Source organism: Melozone crissalis, unplaced genomic scaffold (assembly GCF_028551555.1).
Source record: "Melozone crissalis strain CALT ecotype California unplaced genomic scaffold, PUWL_Pcris_2 ptg000042l_1, whole genome shotgun sequence".
In the NCBI taxonomy this organism is placed as follows: domain Eukaryota; kingdom Metazoa; phylum Chordata; class Aves; order Passeriformes; family Passerellidae; genus Melozone; species Melozone crissalis.
In genome coordinates, this window is record NW_026535820.1 from 41649023 (window position 1) to 41664588 (window position 15566).

General features: G+C 37.3%; 1 protein-coding gene across 1 annotated transcript in view; it reads left to right on the forward strand.

The window, feature by feature from the left end:
- The window catches only part of ADCY2 (adenylate cyclase 2), a 203498-nt gene that overhangs the window by 166890 nt on the left and 21042 nt on the right, over positions 1-15566 (forward strand). Inside the window, exons 16-17 of the mRNA XM_054284675.1 lie at positions 2966-3103; positions 11941-12060. Coding sequence (XP_054140650.1) covers positions 2966-3103; positions 11941-12060 — 258 coding nt within the window. The remainder of the gene's footprint in view (positions 1-2965; positions 3104-11940; positions 12061-15566) is intronic.

A 15566-nucleotide genomic window follows, 5' to 3' on the forward strand; every position in this document is an offset into this window, starting at 1 on the left:
CCTGACGCCCTCAGTTGTACACCTACGTGATCTCTCTCCAGTGGCACCATCCTGTGCCCCTTGCCATCTAGTCCAGCATGAAGTTTGCTGCTATTCACAGGCATGCAGGCTCAGAATAAGGACTGCATTTACACAGAGGACAGTTAGAGACAGAGTTCAGTAACAATATGCAATAGATTCATTTAGAAAAGTGTTCACCTGCATCCATTTCCTTTCATCCCTTCTTGTCACCATCTACCTATATTTGTACATCTCTGATCCATGTTTATGCCTTGCTTTCCTCTCCTGTGTCCCATCCCCTAAATGCCATGTAAGTTTTCCACATACCCACAATGCCCTTAAGGTATACCATCGTGTTTTACACAATTCCAAGTTTCTGCCCACTAGCAAAATTAACTATCCTGTGCTAGCCTGGTAGCCCTTTAGGCAGGAATCACCCTGGAAAGGGAGACTTTTTCCAGGGCATCCTGGAAAGGAAGGTTTTTCATTGAAGGTTCTTGGTAGGTTTCCCATCAAAAATCATGACTGCAGAAATCTCTTTCCATCATCTTAGAAGCAGCAAATTCAGTGGCTTCTGTTTACGATGTTACTCATCAACTGTCATTGCCCTTTTGAGCATCACCATTTGTATTTGATTTGATTAGCCTCTCATCAGGTAGTATAAACCCTGTAAAATTCATAATACAATTTATTTTGTTTAGACCATATAATTTATTTCCATCATTAGCTTACTTTCTTGGAATTTCTAATCCTAAAGGCTTTCTTTGAACGGTCTGTAATGTAATGTAATTCAGAAAGAACACAGTGTAGAGCTTCATATATATATATACACATATATACATATATATACACATATATATATGTGTGTGTATATATATACACACATATATACATATATATGTATAAATATATATACATATATACATATATATATATGTGTGTGTATATATATATATATATAAAAAAAAACCTCTTAGCTATTTTATATTCCTAGAGCCTTCTCAGTGTACTTATCTAGTTTCCCGTGTCTAATGCAATTTAAACTTATCCAGCTGCTTTTAAATTTCCAAGAAAATCACAGAACAACATAGGTTAAGTTGTAGTAAAGCTCCAGGTGAGCTATAATAAAGGTAAAGAGTAATTAGGGCACGATTTCATGACTGTTTTAATTTGCCATAAATCCATGCTCCCTGACTAATTGGGTTTTAGGCAGACTGGACAGATAACTGAATGATTCATTTTCACTCAGATCCATTCCCTGCATCCATCGGGACACTTCCCTCCTGTAGTAACAGCAGCGATCAATACTTTGTGCTTTTTACTATACTGAAGTGGGAGGGATGACAAAATTTTTTGTAAAATCTATGTGTGGTTTCAAATTATCTTGAAATTTGCTGTGTACTTAGGACTAAAGAACAAGGTTGGGGAGTCAAAAAGGCTTTTGAGCAGGAATTCTTTGTTCAGAAATGCAGATCCTTTGAGTTTAGGTTTTTGGGTGGGTTTTTAGTAAGGGAGAAGAGTAATATTTATATAAAAGCTGCTTGATATTTTCCTTTTTTTTTTGTCTGTCCTTAAGATTCCAGTGATTGTTTTGACCTTCCTGGAACTGAATTCAGAATCTGTCCAATTCAGTATGCAAAACTCCCTGTCATAAATGGAAACAATATGTGAAAAAAGCTCTGCATATACAGTGGATTTGTCCAAATAATGTATAATTAGGAGCAAAGTATTTACGTGCAGAATGATAAAGATTGTCATGCAAAATGCACCCCACATGTAGGGCAATGGTGTAATTTAGCATGATGTGCCATAGCTATTGAACCTGAACAAATAGATCAGTGCTGTAAAATAAGTCCTATTTTTGGTAGTTTTTGGTGCTTGAGTTCCCATTTTTGAGACTTCCTGAGCTTGTATCTCTGCTGATGGCTGAGGCAAGGGTGAAAACAATATGTAAAGCCATCTCAGATAATATTAAGTAAATAGAAAACGCACGTTGAAAAAACCAATTAATTTTGTGGGATTGTCATGTTCCTTAAATTTTCTTTGCCTTTTTTACAGGAGTTTGCATAAAACTGAATTTGACATTTGGAAAGGGCACAAGATGCTTCTAGGCAACCTTATCTCCTCATTGCTAAAGTTTTGGGAAAATTAATGTTTATTGGATGTGTCACAAATCGTTGTTTATTCTTTGTGAGCTGCTTGTGCCTCTAGGCACTGTGCATCTATGAATGGAGACTTTGCAATGTCTTCTTAGAAACAGATTAAATGAGTCAGAGTTTTTTATTGTTAATTTTTCTCATTATACAAGAAAATTTTTCTATTCACTAAATATTTTTTGTCAAATTTTACATCCAGTTTTTTATGAAATGCTTATTTGCCTTCTGGATAGTTTTAGGGAAGGTTGGTTTGCTTTGCTGAATTATTTTCCATTTAAAATAATTATCAAATAAGACTCCAAAAAGATGAAAGAAAAGCCTGAAAGCTTTTCTGTTTTGTGGGCTGCCAGGGATACATCTAGCCTTTATTCTGTGTCAAAGACTTTGCAGAGTCATTATTTACATTTTGGAGTTTCCAGAGGCTACTAAACATGACTCTTTCAATTAAGTCAAGGCAGGTCAGTTCATTTTCAAGGTTTTGATGCTGTTAAAGGTAATGACTCTGCTGTCAGCTCTGTATTTTGCTATTATTAGTAGTATGTATTGAATATTTAGTAAGGTATTTGCAAATTATAATTATTTAATGGAAGTGATAATATGGCAGATATTTTAAATAAATTTTTCTTTGTGTTCATGTTTAATCATGATCTGTCATTCTCGAGAGACTATAATAGTTAAATAGTTCTGTGCAATGCTGTAAGATTATTACTACCCTCAGTCTTAAGATATCTTAATTCTACTCTTGTTTATTCTAATTAAATATACTAAAGATCTTTTTTTTTTCTCTTTTCCAAACTGTTTGCACCTAGCAATGTAGCAAGAAAGCATCAGCTTCATTGTTGTGGATCCTGAAATCATCTGGAATAATTGCAAACCGTCCTTGGCCAAGGATCACTCTTACATTGACAACCACTGCTATAATATTAACCATGGCTGTATTCAACATGGTAAGGGAAAAAGGGGTATTTTTTCCTGTTTTTTTGTCCATTTAAGATTTGTTGTTGTTGTTGTTGTTATTCAGTATTTGTTTAGATGTTAAATTTATGCCCTGTTGCTATGCCAGGACATAAGCAAAAAGAAACTGCATGGTAATTGCCAGAGACAGAAATATAAAGCAGAACAAAAGAAACATACTGTGTAATTGAGACCTCTGCGAACCGGATGCTCAACAAGAGCTCAGACCCTGGCTAAATTTGTTAAAGAAAAATATTATTTATAATGAACAGAAAACAATTAAATCTCAGGTTGGAATTGTGCAAGTCCCTTAGTCATCTGTGCGTCGCTTGGAAAAGCAGCATTGCTGAGACAATCAAGTATCTCCTCATAGGATTTGTGGAAGACTTTGTGTGAAACAAACCAAGCTTTTTCAGTTTTGTGATGCTTCTCTGCTGACCCCAAAATTATCATAATGTATACATTATTGGTTTCACGTGCTTGATTTTTTTAAATAAGAAAAAATTCAAAGTTACATCAAAGCTTCAAAAGCACTGACCTACAAATTCATTAGGGCTTATGTTTACTTAAGTGACTTCAACCTGTGCTTTTCTCTCCTAACAGAGAAAATTTATGTAATTTTATTATTCCTTTGCAACTATAGAGTAAATTATAGAGTAAATCTGTAAGCAATTATAGAGTAAATCTGTCATTAGTTTGCCTAAAGCATGAATCTTAATGATCTCATTTAGTCTGAAATGTCTGTTGTCTAAGGGGATGAGCAGTACATGGGATCAAAAGTCTTCCTTTGTTTTGCCCTGTTGGCTAAGGTGGATTCTGTTTGTAAACCTGTGAAAGTGTTCAGTTCAGTTCTGCATCTGCAAAGTGGGAACTCTGACATTTATTCAGGCAATGTTTTCATCACAACATCAATGCATAAACATTCATGTTTCAAGTGAGTGAGGTTCAGTGCTTTTGAAATTGCAACCCTAATGCTTGCTTGAGTTGCCAGTACTTTTGTTACTTAGGATTTATAAAGGACTTAGAGATTGATAATGCCTACACTGTTTTATTTTGTTTTCCCACATTTCAGGGGACCCTTAATCAATCATTTGTTACACTACGTACTAAACTTGTCCAAATGATGTAATGTGGGCTTTTAAATGTGAACACTTGAAATAGCTGGGAGAATGTTCTCTCCGTTTTATTGTTAAACTTTTCTAGTCTTGTTAATGTTGGTTTTCTGTTCTTTCTTTTTCCTGCTTTGTTTGAAGAAGAGGAGAGAAACACAAAACCAATTCTATTTCCAAACTCTAAAATTCACCTAAGTGAATTTAGTGTGTAAGGGTGGGAGAGGTGAAACTCAAAGAAGCAGTGGCTGAAAATAATATAAAACTGAATATAAATGGACTTTTCATCAGTGAAAGCAGTTAGCAATGGAAACAATTATTCTGAAAAGCTGTTGATTGTCCATTAGCTGAAAACTCTTTTTGAATTATAACCTTTAGCCATGCAAAAGTTATACAACAGCAAAAACCTCAGAGATTGAGTAACTTGTAAAATGAAGATCAGGCTAGATTTTCTCTTTTTTTAAACTCTGTAAATATATCAGAAGAAAATAAAGAACCTTCTTGGGTTTAAATTATACACTGATTTAGGCTTCATGCATATGGTTATTTATTGAGTAAAAAAATGTAAAAGAAGATATAGTCAGCGACTGTTTTTTGCTTAGACTAAAGTTCTACTAGTGCTTACAGCCCACTTCAAACTTGGCCTTCAAGCAGTAAAAGACATTCTAGCAAAAAAAAAAAAGATTTTTTTCTGTACATAATTTTTTGAAAAAGGTTTTAATTTTATTGGCTCATGTCCAGTTTTATGTGGACTGAATGTTACAGTAATAACTAATAGGCTATATTTTAAAGTCTTAATGCCTTATAAGCAATGTTACAGAGTTACAAATAATCATGTTCCATGATATTCATGAGATGGTAATTTTAAGTACAATTCCCACCTTGAAATTAAACCTTAATAGTTTGACTAGCAAAAATGACTTTAAATGTGATTGTGAATTTTGCATTAGCAAATTGTGGGAGAGACTCTGAAGTATCATTATTATATCTCCAAGCAACTTGTACTTAATAGCAGAGTCCGTTAACTGCATTCACTTCCATGAGCCATTTCAGTAGCAAAAGGCAAAATGCAGCCATTAAGATTTAATGGAGATAAAGAGTATCTAACCATGCCACACCTAATAATTCACCATTAAGAGCAAAATGCCAAGTAAAACTCAGTCTTCATGGTCAAGGGAGACTGGAGAAGAGTGGGGGTGCAATTTTATTTGGAATTAGCTGTTTCAGCTCATGTCTAAATCTCTTGTTCAGGTTTGAGATGTGTGTAGTCCTGATCAGCAAAGGGAAGTTAAAAATCAGCTAATGTCACATAAATATCAAATAGTTCTGAGCTGAAGGGAGAGGGTAAGCATTAGATCTGGTGCTAGATAGACAGTAGGACATCTATCAGTTGCTGAGGAAAGCTGTTTTTGTCAAGCTGATCTGCTTTAAACTGATCAGGAGAAAGAATCCTGCATGGAGCAATACAGGAGGCCCAGAGAGACAGTAGGACTGCATGATTGTGAAGGGTTACTTGAAAACTGAATGAATGACTGCAGGCAGTACATCAAATGATTGTGCCTTATCATCCTCTGGGATTCATTAGATCTTAAGGAATAGTGCATGATAAAAGAGTCCTGCAACAGCTCTTGGTTTCAGTGACTTCTGCATCAAATGCATGATTGGTTCTTGGCACAAGCAACAAGATCTCAGGCTTGTACTGTCCCACTAAGTCTTAATTACTCTAACTACCAGCTTTAGGATTCAGGATCATAGAATCATTGAATATTTTGGGTTGAAAAGAGTCTTAAAAAGTCATGTAGTTCATCCCCTCCCCATCCGCCATGGGCAGGGACATTTTCAACTGAATCTGATTGCTCAGAGTCCTGTCTAACCTGACTTTTGAGTGTTTCCAGGAACAGGATATCCAGCACCTCGCTGAGAAACCTGTTCTAGTGCCTTACCACCCTCATCATATGTTTCCTTATGTCTGAATCTACCCTGTTTTAGTTTAAAACCATTACCCCTTGTCCTGTCACAACAGACCCTGCTACAAAGTTTGTCCCAATCTTTCTTAGGCCCTTCAGGTACTGGAAAGTCTCCCCGGAGAATTCTCTGGGCTGAACAACCCCAGGTCTCTCAGCCTGTCTTCAGAAGAGAAGTGTTCCAGCCCTCTGATAATCTCCGTGGCCTTTCTCTAGATATTACTTGCTTTCCTATCTTTACATCCAGTGAATGTTAACACCTGGACTGTTTCCTCTCAAAGAACAGATGTTTAGGAATGTGAATACTGAGAGAGGTTTGAGTATTTTTGTTCCATTGGTTATTGTACATCTGTGAGCCCAAACTGCCTTAAATGACACAAGTATTAGCCCCCTCTAAGTCATGCATGATCCCGTGTTCAAATAATGACAAATAATTAATCAAACCTGCTTTCATTCTCATAGTGGAAAGTTGGTTTTTTTAACAGATCTTCCTTTTAGTGTAGCTGACTCTGTTGGTGAACTTGTATTTTTAATTGTTAAGCTCTTTGGCAGATACACTCTAACTATACATCCCACAATGCCTGGCACATTGAAGACAGTTTTGGAAGGTGCCTAATGCATGCCTTTTGAGAAGAATAAATAGACACTGTCTAGGGAGTTGGAAGGAGAAAACACAGCTGAAGAAATGTAGTTTACGTGGTACTTGCAGGGCCCAGTCACATATCTATTCCAGGATTTAAGGAACTTAAAAAAATCAGTGTCAGTCTAGGTACACTGGATTAGCAGAGATGCACTAGCAGGTGAGACACTGCTCTGAAATCATGTTTACAGCAGTTCTGGTTTCTTTCGAAGGTGTGGGAAGAGGTAGAGTCATGCTGTCACTGCCTTTATAAATGAGCATTTCTCCATATCTGTCAAATACAAAAATCATGCTGTCTGAGTCTGTAAAGGGCCAGCAGGCTCCTCATCTTTCCTGTTGGTGGGAGCTTTGAACAAGGCAGTGACTTGCCACTACATATTGCCTCTTCAGGGGGCTAGGGATTGAATACATGGTTGCACAAAGACAGTTATGCATTTTCACTTGGCACACAAACTTTGATAGGAAATAAATTATTGAGCAACATTAATTTGGTCCATTTATGCTACAAGACACCAAATAACACAGATGCATGAGCACTTTGATGTTAAGAAGCCTTGTACCAACTCAGAGGAAGAATGCTCTAAAATTTCTGCTAAATGCATTTCAGTACTTCTGGATTTTCATTATCCTTTTCCAACTTACCAATATCTCAGCATCACCTTTATTTGGTAAAAAAATACAGAATAGTCTTGGTAAGAACTTAGCATTCCAGGCTTCCTTAAACCTCTCCTTTTGAGCTTGGGAAGAGGGGGAACGATACTGAAATTCTTCACACTATTCTTGGGGCATTCTTGTGAGGATCTGAGAATAAAAGTCCTGACTCAACTGCCAGACAAACTGCCATTTTTCAAAGGAAGCTGTGATATGCATTCTACACCCAAGTACTTTCATACCTCAGTGGGAAAGATGGCTTCTTTTCTAATGAGATCTAAACTAGTGAATACAGTAGTTGTTGTTTTCAGACAACAAAAGAGATGCACTAATTTGCTTATCCCATGTTTTGGGGGGAGGTTCTGTCACCACATGGCTCCCATTGAAAGCAGGCATTTTCATTATGTGAGGCAGAAAACTCACAGCTGAGGATTGCAGGTCATGTGAACACAAGAAAAGAAAACACTGTCAGAATATATGAAGTTAAAATAAGACCGTAATGGTAGCATGCTCAGACGTTCCCTGGCAAACATTGGTATTCATAAAAAATACTGCTTTCATTTGAGTCATTTGTGTGGGTGTGACTGCTTAGTAGGACTGAACCTACTCTTACAAAAATACTATGTTGAAGAACAATATGTATCTTCAAAGCATGATAGCAGATGTAGGTAACTGATGAGAGACAAGAAAGACAAGTGCAAACACATCATTCAGAAGTAAGTGTTGTTTGGCTCATGGCAGGTGACAACACTTCCATATCCTTTTTGTTCTCCTTTTTATATTTATTAATATATGCATAGATATACCATACATACAGTGTTCTGTGTATGCAGGTAACATTTATAGGTCAGAAATGCTTTGTGCGAGGTTCAAAACCCAAATTAAAATGCTTTATTCTAAATTACATATATAAATATGCATGCCATATGTCTTTCTGTAATATAATTGTGTTTGAGTTCTTCATGTTATATAATCTTTGCTCTGGGGACATGCAAAAAGTGGAATTCTGAAACTAAATATTTCATGTCCACAGAAAAAGTATATGCACTGTTAGTGGGATGTGGTTCTCTTGGCCAATGCCCTTGTTAACAGAAGTTATTAAATAGCTAGAGGCAGGGAGGGAGAGTAAATCCTCAAAGCTGTCTGAAGGGGATTTTTTTGTCCAAAGTTTTTCCAGTCAAAAGAGGCAGGTGAGCATCAGCTGGCTTAAAAAGTAACCAAGCAATTTCAGAAAATCCTTAAGTAGAGAAGGAAATAGTGTGAAAATAAGAATGAAAGAAACAGAATCACAGAATAGATGAGGTTGGAAAGGACCACAGTGATCATCTGATCCAACCTCCCTGCTCAAGCAGGGCCATGCTAGAGCACACGGCACAGGATTGTGTCCAGACAGCTCTTGAACATCTCCAGTGAGGGAGACTCCACAGCCTGTCTTGGCAATGTGGAAATGTGTGACAGGAGACAGAGAGCTGTGAGTGGAAACAAATGACTGTCAAAAAACTATTTTGACACTGTAATAAGTCACCTCTCTGGCATCACACCTCTGCTTCAGCCAGCAAGAGCAGCCTGCCTGTCAGATACTGTGAGCTGCCTGCACAAATGGGCTGGGACAAGCAGGGACCACTGCTCAGGTTTGTCCCTGCACAGGAACCTGCAGGGCTCTCTCTCCAGCGTGTGCATTGACAGCTTGCAGGGAGCTGCAGAGGTGCACATAGAGTACCTGCATCTCCTTTCAGCAGCATGTGCCAGCAGGGGAACCTGCATTGCCAGAAGGGGAGTGTGTGCATTTCACCCGCACATCCTGTGGGAAGAGTCAGATGTGCATGTAACTCCCTTCATGTGCACGTCATTGGAGCTCTTTGGGATCAGTTATAGAAGGATGTTTCAAAATCTGTAGGTGTTCATTAGCATTTTGTAGGGTCTGTTTTCATGGTTTATCGGTTCTATTTCTGATTCTGATCCTCGTCTGTAGCAGCGTGGGGTATTTCCCCAAGGGGAAAAGATTCAAAGGATTCCACACTCATCCTGATTTTGTAGTTCACTGATGGCAGGTTAATTATATGCAGTTTCACACATACAGTTGTGTTGGCAAAGCAAGGGAACCCAAAAGTGCAACTGCAGAAACACAGGTGAGTGCCAGCTTGGTGTTGGTAGTAGGTGGCGTATTGATAACCTTTGCAAATCCACAACCTTGGACTTCTTTTGAAGGACTTCTTTTAAGAGAGAGAATGGCTTCAGACTCTTCTCTGCAGAGCTATAAAACATATCAAAGGGCACTCAGCACAAGTGGTGACATGGGAGTTTGGATAGTCTTTAGAAAGATAAAAGGAGTCACTGTGCATGAACAGTGCTGACTGCTGCCAAGGGGGATTGTGGGTCTCCATCCTTGGAAGTTTCCAAGACCTGGCTGTCCAGAACTGTGACTGAATGACTGACCAGATCTAACATTAGTAAATCAATAAACCGTTTTGACCCACATTTAGTTGCTGTGAGTTGAGCAGTTCAGGTTTCCTCTGTAACAGTATTTAAAGACAGAAATGGAGAAAGAATTTGGAGGTGGGTTACTCAGTCACTACCTGCAGGGAACAGGGTGTGACAGGGAGGTGACCTCTGGAGCTCTACTCTGGTCAACCATGAGTGGATTTTCATAGTTAGTGTATAAGAGAGACTATGAAACTAATAAATTAAGGTGACAGTCAGTGTCTGTGAGGAAAGGCTTGGGATTTTAGAAAGGAAAAAGCGAGGTATGGATTTGAGAAAATAAAAAGAACTAGGATGAAATTTAGTAGTAAAAAAGTCAAGATTGTAGTTGGTCTGACAGATTAGTGACAAGAAATTCTGATACATGTTGGAAGTTCATCACATGGATAGGCAATGAGTTCAGGATGTTAATTAATTAGGTGTGTTTAATGTCAACTCAGCTGAATCACAATAACCATCCATGTGACTGCTTTTAACTCATGGTAAGTATCTACTGCATTTTCCTAGGTGAGTCCCAATGAAGGAAGGCTACCTTCACATTTTCTGAGCATAATGTTAATAGCTGGGGTGATGTCCATGTGCAGAATGTGTTAAGCTGTCTGAGCATCAGCTGCATGAGGTGCAGTGAGCTTTTAAGGTTTTGTAGCTGTGAGCAAAGGAGCATTGTTCTGGATTTATAAATTCAGTTTTTTTATTCAATTTATTCAAAACATATAAATCCCTCAAAGGCAGATGTCAAGAGGATGGTACCGGGCTCTCTTCAGTGGTGTCCAGCAACAGGATGAGGAGCAATGGCCATAAACTAAAACACAACAAGTTTCACCTTAACATGAAGAAGAACTTTACATTGAGGGAGGAGAAGGCTGCCCAGGGAGGTTGTGGACTCTCCCTGTCTGGAGTCATTCAAAACCCACCTGGACACATTTATGTGTGACCTGATCTAGGTGACTGTGTCGTGGCAGGGCGTTGGACTGGATGATCTCCAGAGGTCCTTTCCAACCCTAAAAATTCAGTGACTCTAGGATGTATGAGAATATATTTTCTGCAGAATTTGTGTTAGTGCTATTGCATGACTCACTGATAAAATCTGGGAAGTGTGTTGGCAGTTTTGGTCACCCAGAAGGTTGAATTGAAAGACATATGTACAGACTAACTGGGGGAATGAAGTGCTTGTTTTCACGGAAGAAACAAGTAAAAACATAGATTGATGAGCACAATGAAGCCTGAGATTACACTAAATATTAGGACTTTAAATACTAGGGAGAGGAGGAAGCTATGTGAAAACTAAAGGATGAGATTATGACAAGAAGAAAGACAAGCAAACTGGCCATGAATAGTGACTAAATGTAGAAACAGCTTAAATATTGAGATTCAAACTACTGGAATAAATGTAGCCACCAAAATCTAAATTGTTAAGAAAGTACTGGATCACTGCATCAAGGAGGTCTGTATGATGTTGGTTTCCTGTGTGATTACTGGCTGAATTTGATGCCCCAAGAGATAACTGGATCCACTTTTCAGTTTCAATTCCATCAGTCCTGATATCAATGTCAGCATTATGATGTTATTGTATCAACTTCAGTAATGGCTCCATATTCTTTCTGTAAATCTTCCTTTGTTTAAATAGGACATTCAGTTGAGATAAATCCAGGAATTATTAATATTGAGTTTATTTCTTCAATGTCTCTTGGGTGTGTGAGCTTCTGATATATGAAAGTAATACAACAAAGAGCCTTTTGTCTTTTATTCAAGTAGAAAGTGTCAGATGAAGGTTAGCACACTTATTTTTGTTTGAGAATGTAGGAACAAGTAATCATGGTATGTCATCTTCCTTTTCCTATTTCAAATTAAAATACAAAAGTAGTGAAATACTAAAGTTAAATGGTTACATGTAAAGCTTTCTCTGCTTCCCCATTTCTCTGTTCTCTATTTTGACCTCAACAAGCTGGCATGCTAATGGATTATATGTTGATTTTTTTTTCTAGTTTTTCCTGGATAATTCTGTGATAGCTTTTCCCTCAGTTCTTAATTCATCAAATGCAAGTTTTCCTAATTCAAGTAATCAGACACGGTGGTGTATACAAAATAACTGTTTTTTCCTACCGGTAAGTTCATTTCACATTTCTTTGTTTGTTTACAACAATTACACTAAATTAACTGTTACCAGATCTGCTTGAAGTTAAACACCCACCCATTTTTGAGACTGCAGTAAAACTTGATTTATTTTTTTTTTAGTCAGCTGCAACTGCATTTGAAGTAAGTGGGAAGTTAAATGAGATTAGTACCTCTGGAAATAGAGGTTTTAATGAATGTCAGATTAAAAAAGCAGGAAACAGTGTAATAACAAGGAATCTTAATTCACCCATGCTAACACATTACAAGATATCAAGATAACACACAGCATCTGCAAAACAGACTGTGCACTGAAAGCCAGGTTAGTCCGCAGGCAGGTTTCCCATGGTGGGAATATTTTCAGGTGGCTGACCATTTTCATCAAATGTGAAATTGTCACACTTCAGTCATTGCGTATTTTGGGAAAGCTGGTGTGAGAGGGGTGGAAATAAAACTCTCATGTGCCACTGTATAAACTGCTTAAGAGACCTGAACTGATCTGAAGGGGATGTCTCAGTGTGAACAGAAGCACAATGGCACATGCAAGAGGAGGGGGAAGGACATTGCTGCAAAAAAGTGGGACCTGTGTCCTAGAGAGCAGTGATTCCTTAAAGTATTACAAAAGACCTGCAGCTGAAAATGTCAAGCCATATATTGTGTCAAAATATACGGGTTTGGGTGAAGAAGCTGGTGGCAGCAGGAGGAAAAGGAAGTTTATTTCATCTCTAAGGTGAAATAATTACCAAAATGGTGTGTTCTGATTTCAGGATTTATAGCTTTTAAAGTATTAAAACAAATTCTTTCATCTACGAAAATTTGTCTTTGATAGATTTGCATAAAAAAATTATGTTAAAATTTCACTTCTGACATTAATAAATGAAAATTAAAGTTAGCTAAAGATTTTAAAACTTTAAAACATCTCTCAAATAAGCATTGTTTTCATCCCCAGACACTGCAAACATTTTAGCTGGAAAAAGCTTTAAATTCCTTTTGAGTTACCACTTTTAATTTTTTTTCTTTAATCTGGGATTAAAATTTCTCTCTTTTCACTCTAGAAGATATTGAATACTTAGGCTGACAAATGTTTGTTTCCTTAAATTAAAAATTTGTTATTTTGAATGTGTGATAGTTTTAAGCTTTGCTCATGTCAATAAACTTTATGTGATTTATGATAGTAAACCTGACATCTATTGACTATGTCATCTAAAATGAGTGCATAAGAGCTTTGGAAATTACTTTAGCCCCAATTGATTTAAGTTCATTTTGAAGCAAAGAAATTTATTTGCCCTCTTCTCTACCCCCCTAAATAACTTTTTTGATTAGTTTAGCTTACTTTTTAAAAAGACTTAGCAAAGATTCCTCAGTAAATTATAGCAACGTTTTTATGTTTAGTTTAGTTTAGTTTTGCTATGATGCTTCTGTAGGTTCTGTGTAATAGAAGCTGACATGTATATCTGCTCCTGGGACAAAATACAGTCCTGTATTAGTGCTGCCACCTCCACATATTAAATAAATAGAAGTTATAATACTGGCATCTAAAAGATGCAGTTTTGGGATATATTTTATTTGACTAGGAAATTTTTTTACAAAATTACTTTGTCCTCAAGTAATTTGACAAATTTACTCTATAGACATATGGGAGTCCTTCTTACTTCAGTGAAGATCTTTATACCTATAGAACTGCAGGTCTTAAATTTTAAGAGAAGAGACCAAATGCATTGTGCTGGATCCTGTGTACTACCCTGGTGCAAGACACCAGACCTGTGATCTCAGTAAGAAAATCAGATTCTGTAAGGCATTGGTTAAAATACCTTTGTTAGCTAGCACAAGAAAGAAAAAGAGAATATATATGGGCTTATGCCCCTTTAGATGCTGAGAATCTTGATTTATACAGCATGAGGTGCAGATTCTCTCTGTGGAGAGGTTACCCAGGATTTTCCTCCTTTGAGCTGTTGGAGTATTTTCTTAAAAGGGAACATTTCTATTCACTGCTTCAGCTGCCAGACAAAAGGGCCTGCATGAGAACTTGCTGTGCACTGTTGGATAAAGCCAAGGCTCCATCATGTTGGTGGCAGGTGGGAGCTGCCTGCAGGCTCCTGGGTTGTGACAGGTTGGCTGAGCTGGCTGAGGTTGTCCCTGGGCTGGGGGATGCCCTAAGCAGAGCAGGGGCCTGCACCTGCTCAGCTTCACTGCTCTGTGGATTGCCAGGCTCTCCAGATCTGCTTGTTGCCAGCTGAAACACTGCACTGCAATGCAAGGTCTGCATTCTGAAATGTGTGGCTGTGCCACTCTGCTCTAACTCATCCGCCCTTGTCTGAAATTTTCAATCTATTCTATGTATTTGTATGAAACACTGTCAGAGACTGTTCCACTTGAAATTTCTGGGTCTTTATCAAACAGTATTCAGTTATAGGTTCAAGACTGCCTCTCCTTGTTACTTTTTGGAAAACTGATTTCAACACTAGAATGCCATACTGATTCAACAAAAGAATACTGCTATTTTTATGTAACCATGAATTTGGAGGGTGACCTCCTCTGAAATGCAGCTAACAGAGAGGTTTTATTTTTTTTTTCATGATTCTGAACAATAGTTCTATCTATTTCTTATTTCAGCCAGATCTTTGAGCAAATTACAGTAGCAACAAAGATTGAGATGGCAGATACATTCTGTCTGATGGGTGCTGTGAAAATTATCCTTCTTAGTGATCCTCCAAAATTAGTATACAGTGATTCAGGTTCTGTCAAAATTGCTGCCATCAACAAGTCAACAGTAGTCCGAAAATAGCATGACTAGAAATAGAATGCTTTGTAGTTTCAGAAAAGAAACTTCCTTGCAAGGTGCAGGACTGTAATTTTCAGGAAGCATTTCTGGCAAAGGGGTTGCATATTAAAGACTAAGATAATGATTCTAGAGATGATTCCTGTTTTAGCATTAATTTTGATGCTGTAATCAATTGCCAGGAAATATTAGAAGAAAATATTTTTCCAGAAATTTAACTTCAACTCTACATATTTTTGTTGATATATATGACATAGGAAAGAAAAGGCTTTTTTTTTTTTTAGCAATTGAATCTGTTTTTATATGGTTATTACTCCACGGGATTTGAGAGAAGGATTTTTTATATTTATATTATTCATAGGCCCTGTTAATAGCTTTGTATTTTTCCTATCCTGGCTGTTTATAAAATTGCATATCTGTGAGATTCATAACTGTGTACTGCATCAGTTTACAACAGCTGCAAATACAGGCAATTAAATTACTGCTTCAGGCCTTTAAACATTTTTACCTTGACCCAAATGCTAGCAAGACATTCAGGGTAATCCTGGGACTCAAGCATGAATGAAAATTTTACAGTAGAACAGGAGTAAATCTTATGTCACTCTGCTGGCAACAGACTCTTACATTAGATTTCAATACCAGCAGTGGTATCCCACAAATATAGATGAGTAAATCAAAAGTGTCAAAGGGTGAAAATTAGGGAGCATAAATTTATTTTTA